Source organism: Pipra filicauda, unplaced genomic scaffold, assembly GCF_003945595.2.
Source record: "Pipra filicauda isolate LSUMZ 115617 unplaced genomic scaffold, ASM394559v2 scaffold260_size1094732_pilon, whole genome shotgun sequence".
Lineage (NCBI taxonomy): Eukaryota > Metazoa > Chordata > Aves > Passeriformes > Pipridae > Pipra > Pipra filicauda.
The window spans coordinates 851,866-872,714 of NW_024104377.1; the positions used below are offsets into that span (position 1 = coordinate 851,866).

Below are 20,849 nucleotides of genomic sequence, written 5' to 3' on the forward strand. Positions count from 1 at the left end.
GCTTTTAGGGAAAAAGAATTTGCCCCATTCAGCAGCTTCCTATGAAGCTCCAGGTCAATAGGTTAGAAAGATTGATGCATTGAATTGAATGATTTTGAAGTTATTGATTTGACAGAAGAGGTGCTATTTTAATGCTTAATTATGTTATTTTGCAAATGTAATATTTTTTGTTTTGTTTTCTGTTAATTTCCTACAGAAACGTTCCAGAGGTCAAGTGCTATTCGACAAAGTGTGTGAGCATCTGAACCTTTTGGAAAAAGACTACTTTGGACTAACATACAGAGACACAGAAAACCAAAAGGTAACCCACAGAGCTGCAGCTGACCTTTGGCCTGCGAACACCAGAGCTCACTGAGAGACTCCCCAGTCAGTTACAACAATCCAGAAGTTGGTTTTATCTTCCTTGCCAGGTTCCATAGACGTAGTTTGAGCTATTGTTTTTTGTGACTCACTCTACTTCATAAAAGCATCTCCTGTGTTTCCCTGGCTTCCCTCTGTTTTGGCTGTTTATGACATGAAAGAAGTTAATCATATAGTTGGTTCTCTTTCTAGTATAATTTATTCCTTTACTGCCATAGATGAAAGTCAGATTGACATTCAGAGATACACTGCTAAATATATGATACTAAAATATGGCTTAATAATACTGTGGTTGGGACACAGATAAGCAGGAGATGATTGACTGCTCCTGCTAACTGCTAAGATAAAATAAGGCTCCAAGTCTTGACTTTCTTTATCTTAGCATTATTGTTGCTTTGACTAAAGACATTAGTCTTCAGAAGCAGTTGGTAGCAAGAGCGAATCACATTCTGCTTGTCTGCATCTCAACTTTAGTATGAAATAAGCTGTGTCAAAGATTATCTAGTGTGCAGGTGATATATATATATATTGTTACAGGGAAAGAGGGAGTATCAAAGATAATTTAAAATATTCTGTGTGATTTTGGCATTTTAAGATAAATATTTTGAAACAGTGCAAAACTTCTTAGCAATATATGCAGTAGCCCAGCAGAGCTCACCGGGTGAAGCTGTTTTTGCTTTACGTGGCCTGAAAGGTCTTCCTGATGGAGCTGGAGCTCTTACTACTTTTTTAGCTGCTTGTGTCTTGTGGGAGCGACAGTTGTATTTTCTAGACTTCCGTTTGTTTCAATTATATATGATACAAAAAAAGTCAGTCTTTTTGTCTCTCTTTCCCCCTTTCTTTATGGACTTCTTTGTTTCTGATTCAGAAAATCACTTAAGCAGATACTTGGTCCATGTCAGTGCAAGATAACACTTTAATATATGCTTAGTTTTGAGTTTTTATAAAAGTTAGGCAGATGTCTAAGTTCATTTCCAGATAGGTGTGCTTTCATGTACTGGAAAGAGAAGAATGGCTTTATTATTAACACTTGGTTTAGAAGCACTAAACATTTGTAGGTTACCATTTACTTTACAGAACTAAACAGTTAAAAGAATAAGTGACTGCCACCACATTTATTGATCAAGAACATATATTTTTAATGTCAAAGTACTTAGCAATTCACCTCCATCCTCTGCTACATAACTTCCAACCAGACGACATATGTGCCCACATCACATGACATCTTTGTAAACAGAAATGCTGATGCATCTTTAATTTTGTGGTACATAGTGTGCTTTTGTCCTGAGCAATAGCTGGAGTTCTTCAGGCTCATGTTTTGCACCACAGACCAGGTTTGGACAGCTGCAAACTGGTTGTTTTTGTTGGGGAGGGATTGTTGTGTTCTGCTTGTTTGATATTTCTTTAGTGGTTTTTTGTTTCTCCGATACATTTGTTTATCTTTCTTTGGAGAAAGTGAAACTTTCCTAGGGGAAGCAAACTTTTTGTTCTGGGCTGTTATGCATTTTAAATATTAATTTGATTCTGTTAGAGGTCAAGGCAGCAGTGGCACTAAGAGACCCCGAGCTGTTATGTACCTCACCCAGAGGAATTTTCATCTGCTCCTTGGCGTCCACAGAGTACTAACACATCACTGTGATAATTCCCCATCTCCTCAGAAGGGTTTTTATCTTGCATAGTCACTGGGCTTTGCATGGTATGGATGGGGGCAAAGGTGCTGTGGTTCTGCCTCTGGTTTCCTTGGAAAAGCCCCTCATGCCCACATTGGTTTGCAAATGGGGTAGTGCCCTCCTCTGCACTTGCTTATCATCTAGCAAGGCTTTTCAGCCTTTCCAGGAGTAGAGAAAAAAAATTAACCATGCAACCAATTGTAACAAGCTTCTAGAAATTTAGTTTTTCCAGAAGATACTATGGAAAAAGATTTCTGTGGATTCACTTTACCAGTTTCTATTTTTTTACTCTTTTATTTCAAACCATTTAGCCCCTCAGTGTCTGGGAAGGTTAATAAAAATCCTGCTTCTACTCAGGGCCACATCATGAAAGGTAGTGTTATCCCAGCCTACTGCTGCTCCAAGGAGAAAGGGGTGGCAGACCTTTGCGTGTTCTAGCTTCGACTCATAGCACTGTTTTAAAAATAATGTTTGTTGTGTTTTCTAATTCAAATTGAAAAAAGGAAACATTTTCTTTGCAGAATTGGTTGGACCCTGCCAAGGAAATCAAGAAGCAGATCCGAAGTAAGTTTGTTATTCTTGTCCCCTTTTACATGTCTCCCCGTGGCAAAAAAGCTTATTTCACAAGCATCTTTTTATCTAGTCCCAAGTCTTTGGCAAAAGAATTACCTGCATCTTTTGGATATTTTACCCCATAATGAGAGTGGTTACTGAGGCTCGTAACAAATGAACATGCATTGCTGAAAACAACTTGACATTTGCAGAGATGCAAAAACCCGAGGTTTGACATTAAGCAATGTAACCTTAGGGACTAGGCCATGTATATGAATTATTTCTTATGTTACTGATATTTATATCATATCCAGGAACACTACTCATGCCTTGTACTGACATATTTCACTGATGCAAAGATAGCATTCTACCTAAAATATCTTTCCTGTCTGCATTTCAGAAGCTTGATCTTTGCTCCTAAAATGACCATGCAACTCACAGAGAAACAGTCAATTTTCTGATTCACATGAATCTTTTAAAAATCTTGGTTGTTAAAACTAGATGTCTGCTACATTAGAAATTCAAAAACCTCTCGAAGGAAAGCCTTGTTGAAACTGCTAGGTTCAAAATTTGACCTGCCTTTTTTTTTTTCCCTCACTTTTAAAACTTGACCATATTTTATGTACGTGATTTCTATGTGCAGGAAAGCTCAGCTGTTTGTTTTTGTTTTTTTTTTCTTTGCACATGTTGTAAATTATTTCTTCTAACACTTTTGCTTTTACAAGCAAATGTATCTGGTAGTTCACATTTGTTGGACCAGGCCTGGCAAGTGAATCCTTTCCCTCTCCAAGATTCAAAAGGTTAATTTACACTGGAAAATTTCCCCACTTACTATGAACAACCTCACCTTTCCTCCAGTAGTATTTTCATTACAGGTAAGTGATCTGCAATACAAAGTGATGAAAATTTGCCTTTTCTAAATCTCACGAGAAGATGTATCTGGAGAGGAAGGTGCTTTAGACCTTGATGAATCAGGTTATGCTACTGCTCAGTAGAAGTAAAGCAGCTCAGCTCCCCACCACACATTTGAAATGCATTTAATATGTTCCCAAGCCATGAAATAGACAATGAAAGGTTGTGACAGCGGGAGATTAACCAGGGCAGAAGAGTCTTGTCCTGTACTTGAGGCAGTGGACAGTTGTATTTGCAGAAGATGACAGCAATAATTTGTTTGTACAATTCACCCCAGAATTTTGGAACAGGACAATGGTGAAAAGTAGTGCTGTTACCCATGATGCTTTCCAAACATATATATATATAGTCCTGCTAAACCCTGGTTGAGTTGTACACCACTTGTATCACACTGCAGACCACAGGGATTTCATCCCAGTGGTGAGAAAGGGCCATGTGTGTGACTCTTCATTTGCACCCACTAACTTGCACAACGTTAGGTTTTATTTAAAATCCTGTGTGAGGTGAAGGCCTCTTACTGTAGTATCTTAACCATCTGCACTATATGATAGGCTTTATCATAGATTTGATTTATTTGATGTGTACCAAGGAATAGGTTTATGGGCCCCTTCCATCTGTTGTGGGACCAGGTGGCACCCACTGGCTGCACTCCCACCTTGGGTCTGGTCCACTCCCAGGTGGGACCATGCCCCATCCTCGCTGCCAGCCAAATCTTCCTTTACCAGCTTTTATGGCCCAAAAAACCAGAAAAGTGCCTAAAATCAAGGACTCCAAAAGTCTTACAAAGAACTGAAGTCCTGATGATAAACATCAAAACTCTTCTTGCACACTCATAGAATGGTTTGGGTTGGAAGGGACCTTAAGGATCATCTTAGTTTGAACCCCTGCCATAGACCAGGTTTCTCAATGCCCCATCCAACCTGGCCTAGAACATATGAGCCTATTTTCTCAGGTGTGTGCATCATCAAAGTGAATGGGGTTTTGCATAGAATGAAATTTCCCTATTGTCTCTAAATAAATACTCCCAAACACCCAATTTGGAGAACTATACAGTATTTCTGGGCGAGTAGATCTGTCCAGCATATCAGCTATCCTGCTAGAGAGTGCACCAGATATACCTTCAAACCCCTTCAAACCTTCAATACACTTTAGGAGGTACCTAGGCACAACATGCCCCTGAATGGAAGATCGTGGGAAAGCCCTACCCTCTGTCAGGTTTATAAGGAAAAGTCTTGATTTTCACGGTGTTCCTGAGCACTTCTTGTTACATGGCCAATATGGATTTTTTGAGAGGGATATTTATTTCTAGTTAGATTTGTCCTTTGACACCAGTGCATTTCAGAATAGAGAAGTGATGTTACTTTGCATCTGTAATTTATGTGGTAGAAGTAGATATGAGGGGTATATCCCAGAACAGAGGCCTTGGTGAAATGTCTTGTTACTGTAAAACCACCTTGTTGCTTGTGGTTTGGGGTTTTGTTATTGCTTTTTATTTGCACTAGAGTAACCTGACCCTTTTTTCAGAATAGCTTCTGTATTTACATACCATGTTCAACTCTTTTTAAAATCTTGATATTCCTTCTTTACAACATTTAAAGCTAACACTCCAGAAATAATTTCACCAACTGTGGTGGTACAAACCGGTATCCATCACGTGGGCCACCTAAACTTACTGAAATAAGTCAAGAAGAATTCCCTAGTGCTACGTACTTTTTTCGGTCATGCTTTCTGTGTTTGTCCTTGCAGCTTTGTCTGCACAATTTATGTCTGCTGAAGAAAGGAGCTATGTGCTGAGGCAGCACTCTGAGAGGATGTTGTGAGCTGGTTTGGGCAGCTAGACCTTGGCACATAACCCTGCCCCAGAGCCCATTCGTACTCTTGACTTGTGGTGTTTTCAGTACCTCTGATTTGGGTTATTGTTTTTTAAAGCTGTGTTTTCAGGCGGTTATTTTCAATAAACCTGGTTTTCAGACTGAGGGTTTTTTTAATATTGGTAATAAATTACTGCTCCCTTAGAGTCCTCGCTTCAGTGGCAATCTTACTAAATAAGAAAAGAGCTATAAAATCTGATCTAATACAGTGTCTTCAGTGTGAAGTGTGGGAAAAAGATACTAAATCCTGTTCATATTAATTGCTTGGCTGGGATATTTTTAAGTCAGCATGAGCATCTTTGTTTGCACTTACAGTGTACTTTCAGTCAATCTGTGTTCTTTTCCAGGTGGTGCTTGGCAGTTTGCATTTAATGTGAAATTCTACCCTCCGGATCCTGCCCAGCTATCTGAAGATATTACCAGGTATTTTAAACATTAAATACCTTTCTAGGAGGGGCTTAAAAGCTGTTCCTAGTAGCACTTACACTGTAATTATCCAAGAAAAGGAATGTTTTATGTTCCCATTGCCTTTCTTTCTCATATGAGCTTATGGAAAATATGCAAGGCTTTGGCAGAAACGACAGTATGAACAGTGTCTATCTTTGGAGCTATGAAAACTTTTGTTTAATTTAGTTCTAAACCCCAGCTTTTTCAATACACATATTCCTGGGAGTTGATTTTAATTTTCACAAAGATGCCTGATGCCCATTTTTGCCAGTAGTAACGAGTTATTATTGTAAGTAAAATCATATCTGTGAAAGAAAAGAAGTGAGATGATGCTGTTGTTTAAGCACCATACTGAATCCCAAACCCCAGCTGAAACCAGAATGGATAAGAATAAGCATGCATGTAAATTTTGAGTGTCATTTGACAAAGTAAGCAATTGATGTGCACGGAATAGAGAATACGATGGTAATGAATGGCTGCTCCCTGCTCTCCAAGTCGCTTAGCTCTGCAATCTACACCTCTGCTCTCTGTTTTTGTATTCAGATTGCAACTGCAACCAAAAGAACCCTCACCTGATTTCCTCCTTGGTGTAAGGCACAAAAGCTTTGAGCCATGAGAAGTTTTGTGCCATCAGCTAATTGTTCTCTAGCCTGTTTCAACGTTTTGAAACCTGTGGATATGTTTGACCTTTAATGCTTTATGGACTTGCTTGTTGCTTTTAAGGCAGCACAAAGCCTTTGGCCTAGATCAGAGGTTCCCTGTGGTGGGTACTGTGCAGAAATAGTATGCCAAGAGTTCACATTTGAACAGAGGACTTCAAAAGGAAAGGATTGCTTTTTTCCTCTTGTCACTCTCAAATTTCCCCCGGTAACTCTGCCTTTGCCACCAAAACAGTGTTCTCCACATTATTTTCTGTTTTCCTCTATCTAGTGATCCCTTGCACTGCTTATCTCTGTGTTTTTAGCAGCATTTACTGTTTAAATGAATTTTTGAGAAAGCACAACAGTTTGCTAAAGAGACAGCTTATGTTTTTTGAATGACTTAGAGGTCAGCTACACATTAATGAACAGTATATGAGGTTTTTAATTATTTTTTAAAGAAAAATTTAATTATAATTATATTTTTATATAATTATAATTTAATTATTTTCTTAAAGAAAAGAATTATCGGGTAGATTTATATCTTAGTGATTTGTGATAGAAATCTAGTATGTTTAATGGGTATTTCTCCATTTATGTCACTAAACAAAGTAATAACCTATTTTATTAAGAGATCACCATGCTGCTGTATAACGGTAAATTAGGTGTTGCTACTGATAAATTAGGCAAAAGCTTGGTGCTTTGGTTTTGAAGTTCTTTTGGTTGTTTGGGATTTTTTTTTCTTTACAAAATTATTATTATCCTTGTAAATACCTGAAAAACTATGGGCTCGGGAACTGTCTGCAAACTACTAGCAGAACTGACCTCTTGACAGTGCTCGAGTGGTGCTTCTCTGAGGGCAAAGGTGGAGGAGCACTGTCTGAGCCGCCTTGGTGCTCTGTTGCAGGTACTACCTCTGCTTGCAGCTGAGAGATGACATTGTGTCGGGTCGGCTGCCCTGCTCATTCGTCACACTGGCCCTGCTGGGCTCTTACACTGTGCAGTCGGAGCTCGGTGACTACGACCCGGATGAATACGGCAGCGACTACATCAGCGAATTTCGCTTTGCCCCGAATCACACTAAAGAGCTGGAGGACAAAGTGATTGAGCTGCACAAGAGCCACAGGTAAGCAGAGGGCAGCAATGTGAGCTCTAGCCTGCTTCTTCAGGTACCATCCTGGTGCATCAGGAGATATTAAAATCTGCTGCGGTATACTTTAATATTTTTCGGATAAGACTCCTCTCTGTGTCTTTGGATAGAGAAGAACTTTGCAATGTGAAAGTTAACAGGGTCTGCATCAGATCTTTGGCTCTGGTAGGTACCCAGCTGCCTAAGGGGTATGGCTGTACTTCTGACAGGCTGAAAATGTTTTCCAGCTGCTGGATTTTGTTTTGGATTTATTTCCTTAACATTTATGCTAGAACTGGTTGCATTTCCTCAGGGGAATGACACCTGCAGAAGCTGAGATGCATTTCCTGGAGAATGCCAAAAAACTATCAATGTATGGAGTAGATCTCCATCATGCCAAGGTAGGTACTTCGGTTCTTTCATGGGTCACGTTTCTCCTGTGGCATGGTACTTTAGTCTGCATGGACTCCCTGATTTATTCTTTCTTGTATTTTTGAGATGGGAGTTTTTTTGGGATAAATCATGTGTCAGCATGAGGAAAGGTGACTCATGGGATAAGCATAAATATATCTTGTAACTGTAACATAATTTAGCCTGTAGATTCAAAGCACGTCAACTTTCATGTTGATTAAACAACCAAATCCTTGGGGAAAATATTGAATGGATGTAGTAATGAGGAAGGATATTAGAAGCTGTCCAGAGAGTGATCAGTTGTCATTTCATTCAGCTACATTTTTCAATTTAATAAGGCCAACTATGTTATCTTAACTAGATAAGCGGATAATTTCTAATGCTGCAGAGAACTTACAAACAATTATTTAGCTGGGCTGGAAACCTAATCAGATTGATGGTAATGGGGAGACAGCATCTTGTCTCTCTTCTGAAGTGTGGTCATCGCGGTTGACAGGAAGGGCAGTAATTCTTCTGGAAACATTCTCCCGTGATCAAGTAGATTCTCTGATCATCAGCAGGTTAAGTTATGAATAAAACGTGGTCATTCTTATTGTGGCTTGAGAGAGCCAGCTACTAGCCTTGTGTTGGTTGTCTGACTTTTGGGTTTGGGTTGTTTTTTTTTCCCAAATAAATAATTACTTTTTTTTTTTTCACTCTTCAAAGTAAGACTAATGGATTTTAACATTTTTGAGGTTAGCAAGCATCCTTGGCAAATGAGTATTGAACCAAAGAATTCTGCCCTGTGGAGAGCACTGCATTTTCTGTAAAGGTCAAATTATTGTGAGCCTGTTTTTGCACTGCAGCAGATCCTTTCAAGAACTGAGATAAATTTGCAGCTTGGATCTTGAAAGAGCCTGCAACTGTGTCCCTGGGGCATTTCATAGAAGCTGTGCATGTATGTTAGAGAATTCAAGGCAATCTTTTGTGTTCTGTTTATTGCCTTCAATGAAAACGAAAAATCTGAGTACAGCTCAATGGGCAGCAGTCTACTGCCCTCCCTGTGTCTTGCAGATAGGCACAAAATCTTGAGGCACACTCAGAGCAGAGAGAAATGGATAGGCAAATGTCACTTGTTAGCTTTTTTCCAATACAAAGATACCCATAAACCAACAACAAAGTGGATTTCTGTTCTAAATATTTCCTGTTCAGGCTTTGTTACTGAAAATAACATAACATAGCATTAAGTATTATTTACAGAATATTGGAGAAAGGCTGTGAAGTTTAAGATAGGATATTCTGAGATAACCATTTTATTTATTCTTTTCTGAAAAAAAACCCCTAGTATCCTGGTTTCCTATTCTTTTTTTTTTTTTTTCAAATGGAAAGACTCAGAGCAAGAGAAGTTGGTAGACAAGCCAATCTCTCTCTAAAGTGATTCTCTTAATTTAAAAAAGCTACAGTGGTAACCAAATTGTGTCTGGAAATCCAACAGTAATCCTGGAAACTGAGCTGGAGGTGGAAAAGGTAGACTGCATGAGAAGTCATGTTTAGTTTTAATTAGGTGTGCCAGCGAGATCTGGTGGTGTCAGGCTAGGGGACAAGCATCTCTGTGGATGCCTTTTGGAAGTCATGCTGTGGCAAATGTCTTCATTTAAATGTCAATTCATTAAGGCTGTGCCAATATATTAGGTGTTAGACAGATGCTGGACTCACCAGCTGCTGTTAAAACTAGTTCTCAGTTATCCAGTGCAAGACTGCGATAAAAAATATGTTAAAATAGACAGATTTATCCTCTGGACTAACACCATTCTGAGGTAGCCCCCAGTTTGTATGCGGAGCTGCAGGGATGTGCAGCTCAGCATTTCATGCCTCAGATGTCACAGCTAACAGTTTTCTGTTCCATGTAACCACATCTCTCTTGAAAAAAAAAACAAATTCTTTTACTCAGTTTCATTTTACCTGTAGTATCACATTGAAAACCAGTCTCTGACACCTACAAGTAAGAGAAGGCTTGAACAGATGTAGATCCGTGGTGAAGGTGGAGAAAAGGGAGGAAGGCAATTCTCAAAAAGTTTTTGAGAAAGCGTATCAAAAGAAGGAACCCCTTGCACCTGCAGCTATGTGCCATGTATGGGCACATAGGCATTTCTGGCATTCACCAGGCAGTGGGATTACTGGCAATGAGACTTTCTTTTTTAGAATCTGGTCACTGTATTTTGGCGTTACTCTTTGCTTAGGAAACTGAAACCAAAGTACTGAAAAAAATTAGCTTTGTCTCTTCTGCAGTACTTGACAGTAATATCACACAAGAGCTTTATTTAGAAAAAATCTGGTTTTAGGTTATGATACTATCATTGTTGGAACACTTATCCTCTGTTGGTGTATTCTCTAACACTGGAGTGACTTTGTGGCACTATTTCTATGTTGTGATTTTTAAACTTTTTTTTTTTCTATTATTATTTCAAGCTGTGCCATAATCTTTTCATCATGACTGACCATGTGTACCTTTGTGTTCATTTTAAAATGTAATCAGATTTTCATCCTGTGCTTAAAAGATGGCTGGTTGGGAAAACCAGATGAAAATTATGAATTCATTTCATGATTATCATAGACTGACATCTTCATAGCTTCTGCTGTCAGGTTTTTGTGACTTTAAGTTGTTTTAAAATAATTCCTCAAGTGCTTTAGTGCAGTCAGTGCTTTAAGGTGGATTTTTGTTTTCTCCAGCACTACTAGTACTTAGCTAAATAAAAACAATAGTAATAGAAACCAGTGAAGATTTGGTTTACACTATTTGAAGAGTTCTAAAGGAAAGAGAAATGTATATTTCTTATTTTAAAAATACATATTTATGGGTATATTCTAATAAGATTCTGGACAAATCTTCTGTAGTACTAATGTGTTTGATCTACATCTTCCCTGTCAAATGTAGGTTATAGCATAGGCACAGCCCCACACTTCTAAAAAAGAATCTTTTCTGGTCCAAATGCCCAACTTTCTGCCCACTGGGCATTTCAAAGTGAAATTATTGAGCATACACACAACAGTGCTAAAGAAACTAGCAAACCTACTAAAGCCAAGATGAGCAAACTACAGAGGAAAATCCTTTCTAGGGATTTACCAGATTTAGTCATGGAGATGAGTGATACCAGGAGACGTAAATTTTTATGCTGTCCTACTTACTTTCAATCTGGTATTTATGCTAATAACCCTTTTTTATTATGCTAATAAAATTTTGATATATGGCTGACACAATTCTTTTAATAACATCCAAAATTTCCCTCCTGTTTTTGGAGTCTTTCTAAAATATAAGGAAACATTGGCAGCCCTCAATTTGTTTCACCCTGCCCAACCTTACTATTACTTGCATGAATGCATTCAGTGAGTAGGGTAGCACTCAGAAATCAGGTCACTACAGCTGATGCATTAAAAAGACATAGCTCAGATAGAAACACAGGACACAGGAATCTGTAGTGCTGTAGGATGCAAGGATAGGAATACTCAACAAAGTGCATTGCTTGCTTTTCCAGGATTCCGAAGGAGTGGAAATCATGCTAGGAGTCTGTGCAAGTGGACTTTTAATATATCGAGACAGACTCAGAATAAATAGATTTGCCTGGCCAAAGGTTCTGAAAATTTCCTACAAGAGGAACAACTTCTACATAAAAATCCGACCAGGGGAGGTAAGGTCATCCTGATACTCTTTAGTGAATGAACCTCTTGAAAAGAACTGAGTTCTCATTGATTTGTTGATTTTTCATGTCTTACAAGCCTTGAGCATTCCTATCCATTTATATTTTTTTAATTTATGCTGATTTTCTTAGGAAAGATAAGGTACATACTTTCTTTAAAATACTGGTTAAAAAAAACTTCTTTGGTATTTTTATGTTTACATCCATGAACTAACATAAAGAATAAATATGGCCATCTGCACGTAAAAAGCTCATCCCTGTTATGAATACTTTGGGAATTTAAGTAACATCTTTCTTATTCATGGAGAGCTTGTTATCCTCTGTCATGTTGTATATTAAATTGGCATCTATTTATCTTACCAAAAGATGTAGACAGGCCATACCAAACTTTATAAACATATCAGACTAGTACGCTTAGAGTGGGGGCAGAGATCCAGAGACTGGTAAAACAGTGTCAAGCATCCGTCATTCAGCATTTTTGGTAACCTCAACACATTAGCCCTCCCAGGCCCACCGGAGCCTGTCTTCTGGCTCTGGAGAAGGGGATGTGAAACCTCGTACAGCGAGTGCCCTCTCGTGGCTCAGCCGGATGCGTAGCAAATACCGACCTCACGGGCCGAGCATGCGCTCACCCAGAAATCATAGGATCATGGAATGGTTTGGGTTGGAAGGGACCTTAACGATCATCTAGTTCCAACCACCCTGCCGTGGGCAGGGACACCTTCCACTAGACCAGGTTGTTCAAAGCGCCATCCAGCCTGGCCTATAAGATGATTACTTTTAGGAAAAATCCCAGGAGAAATTCAGGATCATTACAGGTGAAGGAGTATTTCCATTTTAAATGCTGGTACAATAATTGATCTGTGATAGATGAAAACCCCATATCCGTTTAGAGTGTGGGGCTGTATACCAGGACAGAAATCACCTAGATGAAGGCTGGCATTTATCCCTTAATGCAGCGTGGCAGACGGGTCCTGAGCCAATGATTCATCATTGACCTGGGAAATCTGCTGAGGTCCCCCGCCCCTGAACCTCAGCCTCTTTTAGAGTCCTAAACTAACATCCACAAAACTACATCTCCTGCCTATCAGCAGACACAGTTTTAGTAACCAAATTCCCAGTCTTGAGTCTGATTTAAAAAAAAAAACAAATGAACAGCCACTGATGTTCCCAGCACCTGCACTGAAGTTCTCCACCACCAATGCTCTGCTGGCCTTAGTATACAGTATCCTGTGACCAGGTCATAGTTCCATATATAAAATAATCAATGCAGCCTCTTTCCAAATTACATTTGATGATAATGTGATTCACCATGCCATGTGTCATCTTTATTATTTTGCTGTTTCCTGCCTTGTTTCTCTATCAGCTTCCATAGGGAACCAGGCTTCCTTACAAGCGCCCTTCTGCCTACCTTTCCACCATCACAGCAACTCTGTTTCACCTACTCAGCTATCTGCATGTAGCCATCATCATGTTACAGTAGTTGTAGCTGGAACAGCTTCTGCATCTGAAATATATAAATTTGCAGCACAATCTAAAAAGGTGTCTTAGTATCCCCAGACAACTCTTTTCAGTTACCTGTCTTTGCCTCATCCTCCTCAGCAGATAAATTAGCTATAACCACTGTGATTTACTAACTGTAGTTCTTTCACTATAAATCTCCTTAGTCTAAGGCTATGTGAGACCAAATCAGTCCCTAGGGACTATTGCTCCCCTTCAGATATTACCAGGCTTCCCACTGTAGTTTAAACTGGTGAAATTAAATCAACAGGGTTAAAAAACTTAGTGATGTTTTTCTCAGAAGTCTTCCAAGTCTTAACTGATCTCTTTGTTAGTGTGGGGTATAAGACATCACTGTCACTATAAAAAACCTCCTGCTCATTACCAGTGTTTTCCCACAAAAATGATCCGCAAAAGTTGCCATTTATTATCACTCAGCTTTTTTCCCAGACAGTAATCTGTAGAATATATGTGGTTATATACATGAGCATATATGTTCACCCTTGCAATGAGATGATACAGACAGAGGAAATGAAGATGAACCTGTGTACACTGTCTAAAAATAGATGCACAGCATCAAAAACGTACTTATTCTTTTTTCCTACCTAGTTTGAGCAGTTTGAAAGCACTATTGGGTTTAAGTTGCCAAATCATCGTGCTGCAAAGCGCTTATGGAAAGTGTGTGTTGAACACCATACATTTTTCAGGTATGTTGATTTCTTTTCCTAAAGGTGTGATATAAAACGCAACAGAAAAGATCAATTTTGTCAGCAGAGACAAAACCTTTTGAATCAAATTGTCTTTTTGATCATGAGGTACCTCTAAGCAGACAAGGGAAGGTTGTTGCTTCTTCAAAATTTGAAATGTTTCTCCCAAATTATTCATACTATTTTAGAAAGATACTGCTTAAAAATCACCATATGGTCCTAATTAATCATTTTGCTTTATCTGTGCCGTGGTATTATCAGCGACTATAATTAAAAGGATGAAGGACTGCTGCTCTTCTGCACATAAACTTGCATAGGGAGAACAACTTACATGGAAGATTGCTGGGGGATGTGGGTAAGAATCTAAAAAGAAAAAGGATATTTTTATTTAATTACATATGAAAGTACAGACAGTAGTAGGTAGTTTAATTTTTAGTCACCTAAAAAACCCAATCCATAGCTGTAATTTTCGGATTACTGTGGAATTTTGCAGCTATTTTTTGACTTCTGAGAAGACCCAAGAAAAGTTTGGGATAGTGGAATAAATGCTGTAATCAGTTTGTGCTAAGATAGTCATCAGAGATACTTAACAAAGGAAACCCAAAAGAGTGAGATTTTCAACAACTTGAAAGGGTGTTTGGTGCTTAAAAACCCCCTCTGGCGGATGTTTGGGAGGACTGAAGAATTTCTCTCCTTTCCTAAAACTGTTGGTTCAGGCTTGTCTGTATGTTCGTATGAAATGCAGTCTTAGCAGCAAAAGATCTAAAGAGATATGGTGTGCATTTTTGGTGTATTTTCTGCTTTTTAATGAAAAATCAATGTCTGAAGCATAAACTCCGTAGCAGGAGAATGGCTTCTTCAACCAGTTCCCGTGGCCAAAATACAGAGGGTGGGAGAGCTCTAACCTGAAAAATGTCTGCAACCCTGTGAATGAGTACTGCCTGGCATTCACTGGAAATCTTTTCTGGCCCTATCCTCAGCATAGCAGCACCATGTTAAATTTGAAGTAAAAGTATTTCAGCACAATGAGGGTTCCTGGTACAAGGAACACCTTGTATTTAGTTTGGGTGATTAGAAGATAATAAATCTGATTTTCAAGCAGGAAGGAGCTGAGTGATTCTTGACTATTAGGAAGAACTCAAATCTTCAAATGCATTAGCTAAATGGTTTTGTGATGCTGTATGAGGGGCAATCCTTTGATTCCCTTTTAGCTGCAGACCGGTGAGGCACAGGTTACGATGGAGAGTGATACCCAGCAGTCGTCTTCTCTCTGCAGAAAGAGTGGACTGATTTTGGAGGAGGGGGAGTAACAGGTGTACTGCTTGGTGTGTTTTAGGCTCCTGCTGCCTGAAGCGCCTCCAAAGAAGTTCCTTACGCTGGGCTCCAAGTTTCGCTACAGCGGTCGGACGCAGGCCCAGACGAGAAGAGCCAGTGCCCTCATAGACCGTCCTGCACCTTACTTTGAGCGGTCTTCTAGTAAACGTTACACCATGTCTCGCAGCCTAGATGGTGGTAAGGTCCTCTCAGCTGACTTTGTCAAAAGCTATTGTTACAGTGGTCACTGCTCTAGGTTAAATATGAACCTCTTGTCGTATCATCTCCTTGAGCTTCAGCTGAGTAGAGGCTGTGAGTACCTGCGCGTTCAGTGCAGGGGTAGGGGAGGATGCAGAGAAATTCCATGCTAAATGTACTGCTGTAGTCCTTACAAAGTGTTTCCCTAGAGGATGTCCTTGGGAGCCAACTCATCACAGAGCTTCTCTCCTTCGTCTCACACCTGTAGACCATTTCCCTGCTTTGGGGAGCAACAGGATGACTGGACCTGTCTGCCCAAGAAATTCAGGCATCAACACTTTTTCTGGGTTTGCATGAGTGACTCTTTGGGTTTTGGTTGAATCTATCTTTTTTCCCTATGGAGGTTTTGACTTAAGCTTGATACAATTCAGAAATTAATTATTTCTCTTGAGTAATAACACTTGCTTCCAATTACCTCATGTCCTAGTCGGATGAGCTCTGAAAGACATTTGTGTACATTACTTTTGAAGGTATGAGACAGAGTAACACACGCAGCTTAAAAGCATGTCCTTTCTCTCTTTATCCTTGGTTTGTGCAGGTCAAGGTTCTGCTGCTTGCTTAGGTTAAATCAACATGTGATTCAGAGTATCAGCTACTTCCATCAGCTGTTACTGTTATCAGCTGTTGAGTAAAAAGAGGTTGTAGTTTTGCAACTTATTTTTTTAGAAAAAAGACCAAGACTAAATTCAGAATCATTACAGATTGAAAAAAAAGGTGAATTCTCCTGCAGAATATCACAAATTGCAATGAGTATAGTTGGTGGTGGGGAGGGAGAGAAGCTTTGATTTAAAAGTACAAGTGACAAACCTTTTTCTCTCCCCCTAAAGGTGCTGCTTGTCATTAATTATTTTGGAATCTTCTAATACTGATGCGCTTCTTGCTCGTTACCAAGCAACTGGTGACCTGATTGCTGTGCATGTGTTTCAAAGCAGAAATTATCCTTCTGCGTTATTTTGTTTGTAACATCTAAGCAAGATGTCTCCCTCTACTCCCTTTGCTTTCTCCCACCTCCTAAGCGCATTCCCAAGAGACAAGATACCTGAAATGCTTTTCCCAGCATTTGTTAGACTCTGCAGGGATTTTGTGATGTTAATTTGCCTACCTGCAAATGGGGGAAAGAGGTGTTTTTTTAATCAATGCTTACGGTTTCTTTACCAGCATTGTTACTATGATGCAGATGTGGCTGTCGCCTTCTGCACTGTGATTATACTGTGATCCAGGCTGTCATTTGTTACAGATGCAAGGAACTTCATAAATTTGAATAGTCTTATTGGTTTAGAAATTAGTTACACAATATTCAAGAGCAGGGTCTGTTGAAGTTTTTATTACATTCCATGTATAAATGTACATTTATTTCAAAATTATTTATATATATCTAAGTTTACTGAATTGTTGAAGACTTGCATCCTGAAATATTCTGGTTTGGTCCACTGAATTGAATGATATCGCTTCTCAGAATTTTTTAGGATAATGAGCTCACCTAACTGGCAGACTTTAGTACTCAGTAATACAAGGATCACATTTCATTTTTTCTCAGGTATTATGCCTGTGTTACATGAATATTGTCATTTTCTATAATGCAGCACCTTACTAACTGTGCATTTGATCTGCATTGTTATATTCTGGCAGATTTAAAAAAAACATCTCTTCCACCCCCATGGCTGATGTCATAGCCGATTCTCCTTATGTTTCCTGCCTGATAACTGTGGCAATGCATTGAATTTTTTTCTAGTGTTTTACTACAGTAGTACTTTAAATGGCTTGCTAACATTTAACAACTGTGTAATGCACACATTAGCTACAGTAATGTGTGTATACACATCCATAAAATCTGTTTATGCATATAAAAGCTACGAGCTTTATTTCAAGTAAATGATTTATTTAAATGCTTCTGGTTTTCTGAAACATGACATATTTGTGTTTTCAGCGTTATCTCAAATGTTTTTCTAAACCAGCTTTTTTAATTTTATGCAGCTTCTCAGCAAAAGCTATTTCAGACTTTCCCTCTTTAAATATTTGCTTTTAGCATCAGTGAATGAAAACCATGAAATGTACATGAAGGATTCTGTGTCTGCTGCAGAGGTTGGTACTGGCCAGTACGCCACAACAAAGGGCATCTCTCAGACCAACTTGATAACCACTGTGACTCCAGAGAAAAAGACAGAAGAGGAGAAAGATGATGAAGAGGGCAAAAAGAAGAGAGCAGAGGAAGTCACCCCAATTTCAGCAATACGTCATGACACCAAGGTAGAGTTTTCAGGGTTTTGTATTCAACAGAGCTGCCTGGAGAGGGCTTGGAGAAACACAGAATTTTTAGGGAGGGAGGGAGGAGATAAAACAAGTTCCGTGAAAAGAAATATACTATGTATATATGTCTTAAATCAGTGTTTCTGTAGTCCTTTCAGTTTTCATAGGATGTTGTAAAAATTAGTTCCTGCCTTGGACTGCTTTTTAAAATCTGTTTAACAGTCAACCCGGTGTTTTTTACATAGTATTCAAGAGCTCCCAAAAGTAACCTGGCAGTGCATGTTTGCTCCTTTGGTCTTCCACTGTATTTTGACTTTAGTATGGCCATAATGTTTTTTATATTTTGACAAGGCAACAAAACAGTTCTGCATTCTTGTATGTAGCTCTGTGCTTTAAACTATTGTATTTTTCTCTTATACTTGCCATAGCACTCTGTTTCCTTGCATGAATTTCAATGGGCATTTTTTTCTCTATTAAGTTCTGGGTATTAATCTGCTGTTATAAGCTTTCTTTTCCTGGCTTACAAAAGCATTTGCTTCCCTCGTTTGAAGTTTTGTATTGAAGAAAGCAGTTTTCGTTGATGGTTCTCTTCTTAGTTGTTAAACTTGAGTCACAGGTCATCATCTCCAATCCCACCACCACCACATACGCATACGCACATGGTTGTGCATAATATCTAATCAGTTTTTAATATGGGATACATCAAACAGGAGGACAGAGAAAACAGTCACTAGAGATTGACAGTGAAGAGAAATACAGTACAATCACGTTCAAAAAGTGTACTGTGTAATGCACTTGCTAAACAAATAAGGTTTACCCTCATCATTTAGGAAGGAAAACCTTTATACCCACGCATGCAAATGTTAAAATCTGAACTTCTAGCTTTACCATATAAGGCCACAATGAGTTACATAAGTAAAGGATCAAGTCCTCAAAAAGAGTTGCAATTGCAGTACCAAAAATCAGAAACAAATTGAATTACTGAAAATTGCAAATGAGAAAAGATTTTCTTTTGAAAGTGTATGCTGTAATTGCAGCATTAAAAAGATAATCTCTACAAAATTTAGCTGGGGTCTTCTTGGAACTCTATTAGTTTCTGCATGGGGAAAGATTGATGAAAATCAAATATGCGGAAAACATCCAATAGAAGCTAGTTCTGTTCCAAATGTTTGTAAATTTCAGTCAATCCTTATATAGCTAGAAATAGTCAGAGGTGTTTTAAGAGACTGTTTTGATGGAACTTAATTATGCAGAAGTTATTAATTTTTACACCCCACTCAAGAGGTGGGTTCTGTTTAAACCAGCCATTAATAGAGCTTCAGTTCTGTAAGCCTATAGAGATCTTAGTCCTGCTTCCACACCGACCTGCCAACAGCTTTGTCGTTCATCATAAAGAGAATAGGGCTTCAAGAAACACAAAATAAGCTTGAAATCAAATTCCTGTGTAAGGGTATATGAATTGTATAGGTAGGTTTTCAACTTTTCCATTAAGACATTTTGCCTTTGTTTTATCCATGTGTGTTTAAGTACCAGAAGTTATTCTAAATATTAACACTGCGAAGATGTCAGTAAGTGAATAGTCTGTATTAGCAAAGAATACATTTACTTTGGCTTTTTTTGCCTTTAGAATATAAAGAGAAGTTCTGTGTATTTAGCTCACATAAGGCATTAAATTTTGACTTGAGCTTACTGCATTAAACACATAAAGACACCTGTAAGCAGTTTGAAGCTAGACTTGGTTTTGATTGCTTAAGTTGAGCATACAGATTACCTGAACTGATGGATTATTAGAGAAGAGAGAGATGCAAAATATTAAGAGGAGGGAAAGGAGTTCTACCGTGTAATTACTTGGTTTAAATCCCATTTCTACCATTAATATACCTGGTAAAGATTGGGTTTAGTAGCTAGCATTGATACAGCCTCTGTCTAAAACTTGGATCCCTCCTTGTTGCCTCCAATTTGACACCATCTTAAAGAGGCAAATACTGTTTTGGCTTTGAAGACATTTTGCTTTGGGGAGTCTGGAGTGGCAGTGCAGTTGAAATGGCTTTTATAGCTCCTTGGGGAGATGCACTGTGGATGGAGCAGCTCAGGCACTTAGGGTTTGGTCATGGAGCCAGTGTGCCACTTCAGCTAAGTGCACCTGGTGGACTTTGGCCAAAATATCTCAAATCCATCAGCATTGTGTCAGATGTGTTGTACTGGGATATGCATTTTGGTGATAATAGTGGTTGTTGTCCTTCTAAAAAGCAGTTGTGGCTGCCCACAGGGAGCTTGTGAAATGACAGTCACCATTCCTGCTGAATCACCTCCCTTCTCCTACCAATTTTTTGTCCTCAAATGACCTGAAAGACCGTTTGAATACCCTACAAGTGGCATACCAAAGTAACTCCTGCTCGTTGGTAGCCAGTGTTCTTTGCATTGGGATAAAATTTGTAGCAAAAGCATTGGGTGCATTTTTATCTCTTCCCTGTAGGTAGAGGGTCACATTTTGACTATGAGGAGATGTGGCTGTGTGGGGCACAGACCTCTCTCTGGTCAGCCCCCCTTCAGATCCCCAGTGAGAGAACACGGGGCCCGCCTAGCCACACACCTCAGCTCCCTTCTTTCGATGTGCCACCGGTGGCGTGCAGCATGGAGGGATGACAGGGTGCATGGCTGGGAGGGGGTGAGTTCCCAGTTGTGCCTGCTCCCGCTCACAGTGGGCAGGGGTTGAGGGCAGGGCTGTGGGGATGCCCAGGAGAGGCCAGCCTGAGTGGCGGTGAGGGCTGTGCTGAGGACCTGGCTGCTAGGGTGGGTATTAAGTGAGTTTTTCTTCCATCAGTAGCAGTTAACATATGGATTTTTATACCCCCCTCCCAAACCAGAATGTGTTTCAGTTTTTTTTTTTAATATTGCAGTGGAGGAATTTGGGCATGTAGAGTTTCAGAATTCTTGGAGTTTTAATTATTACTGCTGAGGTTGTCCAAGACATAGATGGGAAACTTTGGTCACAAGCAGTGTTGGTGTTAGAAATACGTTCCCTTCTTTCTTTGTTGCTCTCCATGTACTTCATGTTGAAAACTCCTTATGATCAGAAGCCAGTGTTACAGTAAGTGGAAATTGGCAGAACCCAGAATTCCACACGTAGCCGTGGAGGCCTTTAAGTAAATCCTGTGC

General features: G+C 39.3%; 1 protein-coding gene across 26 annotated transcripts in view; it reads left to right on the forward strand.

Moving 5' to 3' along the window:
• The window catches only part of EPB41L3 (erythrocyte membrane protein band 4.1 like 3), a 143,299-nt gene that overhangs the window by 100,651 nt on the left and 21,799 nt on the right, over nt 1-20,849 (forward strand). For 20 of the 26 annotated variants that reach the window (XM_039382200.1, XM_039382194.1, XM_039382198.1 and 17 more), the window contains exons 4-12: nt 197-301; nt 2,552-2,594; nt 5,713-5,788; nt 7,358-7,576; nt 7,893-7,980; nt 11,503-11,655; nt 13,774-13,871; nt 15,208-15,383; nt 17,470-17,690. In XM_039382200.1, the coding sequence (XP_039238134.1) occupies nt 197-301; nt 2,552-2,594; nt 5,713-5,788; nt 7,358-7,576; nt 7,893-7,980; nt 11,503-11,655; nt 13,774-13,871; nt 15,208-15,383; nt 17,470-17,690 (1,179 nt within the window). The remainder of the gene's footprint in view (nt 1-196; nt 302-2,551; nt 2,595-5,712; nt 5,789-7,357; nt 7,577-7,892; nt 7,981-11,502; nt 11,656-13,773; nt 13,872-15,207; nt 15,384-17,469; nt 17,691-20,849) is intronic. The other 6 variants (XM_039382196.1, XM_027747439.2, XM_039382206.1 and 3 more) reach the window with 1 other exon arrangement.